At 50.5% G+C, this 3832-nt stretch overlaps 1 protein-coding gene; it reads left to right on the top strand.

Annotated features, from left to right (window-relative positions):
* The first annotated feature begins 269 nt into the window (after positions 1 to 269).
* On the top strand, positions 270 to 3071 carry GSTUM_00003880001 (uncharacterized protein). XM_002835073.2 has 4 exons: positions 270 to 1365; positions 1478 to 1582; positions 1641 to 1766; positions 1835 to 3071. Exons 1-4 carry the CDS (start codon positions 418 to 420, stop codon positions 2528 to 2530), a joined length of 1875 nt encoding a protein of 624 aa, XP_002835119.1. The 5' UTR covers positions 270 to 417; the 3' UTR covers positions 2531 to 3071.
* The last annotated feature ends 761 nt before the right edge of the window (positions 3072 to 3832 follow it).

Below are 3832 nucleotides of genomic sequence, written 5' to 3'. Positions count from 1 at the left end.
TCAGATAGACCCTGGATCTGATGTCAAAGTCTCCTTCAAGTCATTCTGTTCCACTACTTCCGTGTCTCGCATGGACTCAGTACCACTTATTAATGCCTGACCCTTGTATGAGACCCTCGCATGCGATTGGTCTGGACAGAACAAATAAATGTCACAAGCCATCTCCGTCTCTCCGGGAGGTGTTAACATGCTCTGTTACTAATTACAGTGCTTGTTTGCTTGCTGCTCCTGGCGCCCTTTGCGATTCCACCTCGTCCATAGTCTCCCCCTCGCCCTCTGCTCTTATTCACATCCACAGCACCATCGCTGTCCGCACTTCTTCACTTTGTTTCTAATTTTTGCCCTTTTGCCCTCCTCCTCGGTTGCTTCCGGCCTCTTCATCTCGCTTCGAGGGGTTGTGTACCATCAGATCCCCCGATGGCTACCTACGCCATCCGCTTTATTGCTCCCGTGGTCGAGCGGGCCCGTCGATGGTCACAGTCGTCCATTGCCGAGGAGCTTCCTGCCCTTGCCACCGAAGAGTCACTTGGCCCACCTTCCGCTCCCACAACTCCGATTACTCGTCCTCAGGTCTTGGACTCTGTCTCCGAAGCGATCGATATCGACTCCGAGGATACTGACTCCGAGACGACATTAATAGCCGTTAACCCATCGACGAGCATACCCCCATTTGCGAGTATGGATTCTGCACCCAATATGCCCCATAATACCCCTTCCCCAGTTCCCGTACCGCAACCGCCGCCATCGCCTCCAGCTCCACCTTCAATGCCATCGTCAGAAGGTCCTGCCGTTTCTACAGCTCAACAGAGTGCCCTCGGGCCAGAAAGCAATACCGCCAAACCTTTCGTCTTACCAGAGGATGATGGGCAGAGGGAATTACGTCGGAAACTGGTGGAGATTAGTAACATGGAAATTAGCGAACGGGAAAGGGCGAGAAGGATGCATCTTCTCATGACCGAAAAATACAATGCGTTACGCCGGGCTACAGATGCGGTCAACTCGGGATCCACTCTACCAAATAGCGCCCCGACTACCGATGCCAGCGGCCATATTTTACTACTTGAAGACAACCCATACAAGCTGTCGCCTGCGGATCTTGCGAGAACCTTTTATACGGGCTCTGAAGCGGCCGAGAGCGGGGTTTTGGAGCTTGGTTGCTCGCATTACCGCCGAGGTGTAAAGCTTCAATGCTCAACATGCGAAAAGTGGTATACGTGCAGGTTTTGCCATGACGAAGATCAGGATCACAGCCTGATCAGGAGGGAGACCAAAAATATGCTCTGCATGCACTGTGACCGGGCTCAGTCGGCGCAACAGGACTGCAGGCACTGCGGTGTTAGGAGCTCTAGATACTACTGCGATAAGGTTTGCATTCTCTCTTCTTTCCGGGTACCTTGGGGAATCCTTGTTCATCTTTGTTCGCGTGTGGAATTGTTGCTCCCAGTTCCAAGAGCCGAAAAGCGCTGACGTATGCTAGTGCAAACTGTGGGATGATGATCCAGACAAGAGCATATACCACTGCAATGATTGTGGCATCTGTCGAATAGGAAAGGGGCTTGGGAAGGACTTCTTCCATTGCAAGGTGCGCATTCAACCGCTATTCATACTTTCGGACGCGCGTGATAATTGACTGAGAATAGAAGTGCGGTGTGTGCATGTCCATTTCATTGGAGGGGGAGCATAGATGTATTGAAAGGTCGACCGAATGCGATTGTCCTATCTGTGGTGAATATATGTTCACTTCCACTCAAACTGTGGTATTTATGGTTTGTCGCTCTAATTTTTAGCTAGCAAATCCCCGGACGAACCTAACCTCCATTGTGAAAATAAACAGACATGCGGACATTCGATACATCAGAGCTGCTACTACGATCACATGAAGACATCATATCGCTGCCCTACATGCGCACGCACAATCATAAACATGGAAAGTCACTTCCGTGCTCTAGACCTAGAGATAGAGACACAGCCTCTCCTAAAGCCATACAATAACTGGCGCTCCCTTATTGGCTGCAACGACTGCTCGGCCAAGAGCAATGTGCCTTTCCACTTCTTAGGGCTGAAGTGCGAGAATTGCAGGTCCTATAACACCAACCAGATACGTGTCCTCCGTCCGGAAGACGGTTCGGATGGCGGCGGGGGTGTTGTGTCTCCATCTGCTATCCCGCGTATTTCCGAGAGAACGACATCCTTGAATCCCCTACTTAGAGGTCAAGCGAATTCTCCACCCCGTCTGGCTCCGGCCGAAGGTGAGGCTGCGCTTGCAAATGCGAGCAGGGCTATCGCGGCCGCGGGAGAGGCAATAATGGAGTTGGATGGAGTGGAAGACTTAATCATTGACGATGGGTGGGAGACTGAAGATAGTGCGGACTTTACGGACATTGACGATGATGACGATGATGACCTGGGTGATTTTGGTAGTGGCGGGGTAGAAGCTGTTGAGGAGGATGGCGAGGAAGAGGATGATAGTGACGATGACGACGACGACGACGACGACGACGATCTCATCCAGCTTCTTGGTCATCGGTAGCTTGGTTTTTTCTCTGGTTCCGTGTACTACTACCTTGGGAGGCTGGGTGGGTCCGGTTGCTGATCTGGTTTGGTTCGGTTTTTAGCGGGTGGTTGGTCGTATGTGTGTATGTTTTACGGGAAGTGCCCCCCCGTTTCTTCTTTCCTTTCCTTTTCATTTTACTTTGGTGGAGCATGGGGATGGGAAGTCTTCTCTTCGTTTGCTCCCATCTTCCGTTCCCTTTATCCTTCATTTCCCCTCCAATATTATTCATTCTTCTACACTCGCAATTGTGTCCGAATAATCTCTCCCTCCCCCTATCCCCTCAATCTTATTTCCTCTTTAACTATTCATTGGAACCCACGGTCTTGCATGAATAGGCAATACTTGACCTGTTTCTTTTCCTCCTTTTCTTTTATTCTCGTCGTTTGTACAATCTGCGATACCCGCTGTTTGGCGGAAATTTTTGGGCGTTCTCTTTTTCTTGTTTATTTTTCGAAGTGTATTATATTAGTGGGTATAGGAGGCGGGTATTCGGGAAGTTACGGTATGGCATGGAATTGTAGTGTCTGGAAAATATCATACTTGTCCTAATGTGCCGTGATGAACACTGTCATGTGGTATCACTCGAGCACTAGTTAGTGTCGTGCTCGGGTGCTGTACTGCAGTGAAATTGCGAGCAAGCATTTCTTATTCCTTCGCTTCTTCCGATTCTTGTGGGGAAATACTCGTTAATTACTCGCGCGGAGGGCACATGTATGGATATGTCGAGTGAATTTGCGGGACTAATCATCACCTCGCACTCGAGTACCCAGCAATTGGGTTGCACGGCGGGGTGGGATAAGGATTGTAGACAGCCCGCTATCTGGTACTATTGAAAGGAGGGTATGGTTGAGTTGCGCCTGGAATGGAGCTATGTCTGGGTATTTGTGTGGGATGGGGATGTTGGGTGCTGAGGCCGTTTATGGAGAATGATAGTTGCATACAGCAGGAGTGGTATTGTGCACGGGGACTGATATCATTAAACGAGCCGATACCGCTCCTCAGCCCCGCTGTTTCCTGCCGGCAACTGTATGGGCACTCGAGCGGTTGGGTTCACCCAGATTGCCGGGCAAACACGGATCTAGGAATCATATCGATTCTTCCATAGTTAACACCTCTCGCCGGAGGAGGTGCGGTGGATATTGCAATGGCCTGGTATTATAGCGCGAAATATCATCGCTGTATCTATCGTCAGGCTTTCGACAACCCCTAGAACCCTACGACCTGTGTTGCTGCGAGCGGGGGCGGAGGTGGGTGGCTGTTGAAGCAAGGGTCCATCTG

The sequence above is a fragment of the Tuber melanosporum genome (assembly GCF_000151645.1).
Source record: "Tuber melanosporum whole genome shotgun sequence assembly, scaffold_1, strain Mel28".
Lineage (NCBI taxonomy): Eukaryota > Fungi > Ascomycota > Pezizomycetes > Pezizales > Tuberaceae > Tuber > Tuber melanosporum.
The sequence above is the reverse complement of the archived record's forward strand: the minus strand, read 5'-3'. Positions and strand labels throughout refer to the sequence as shown.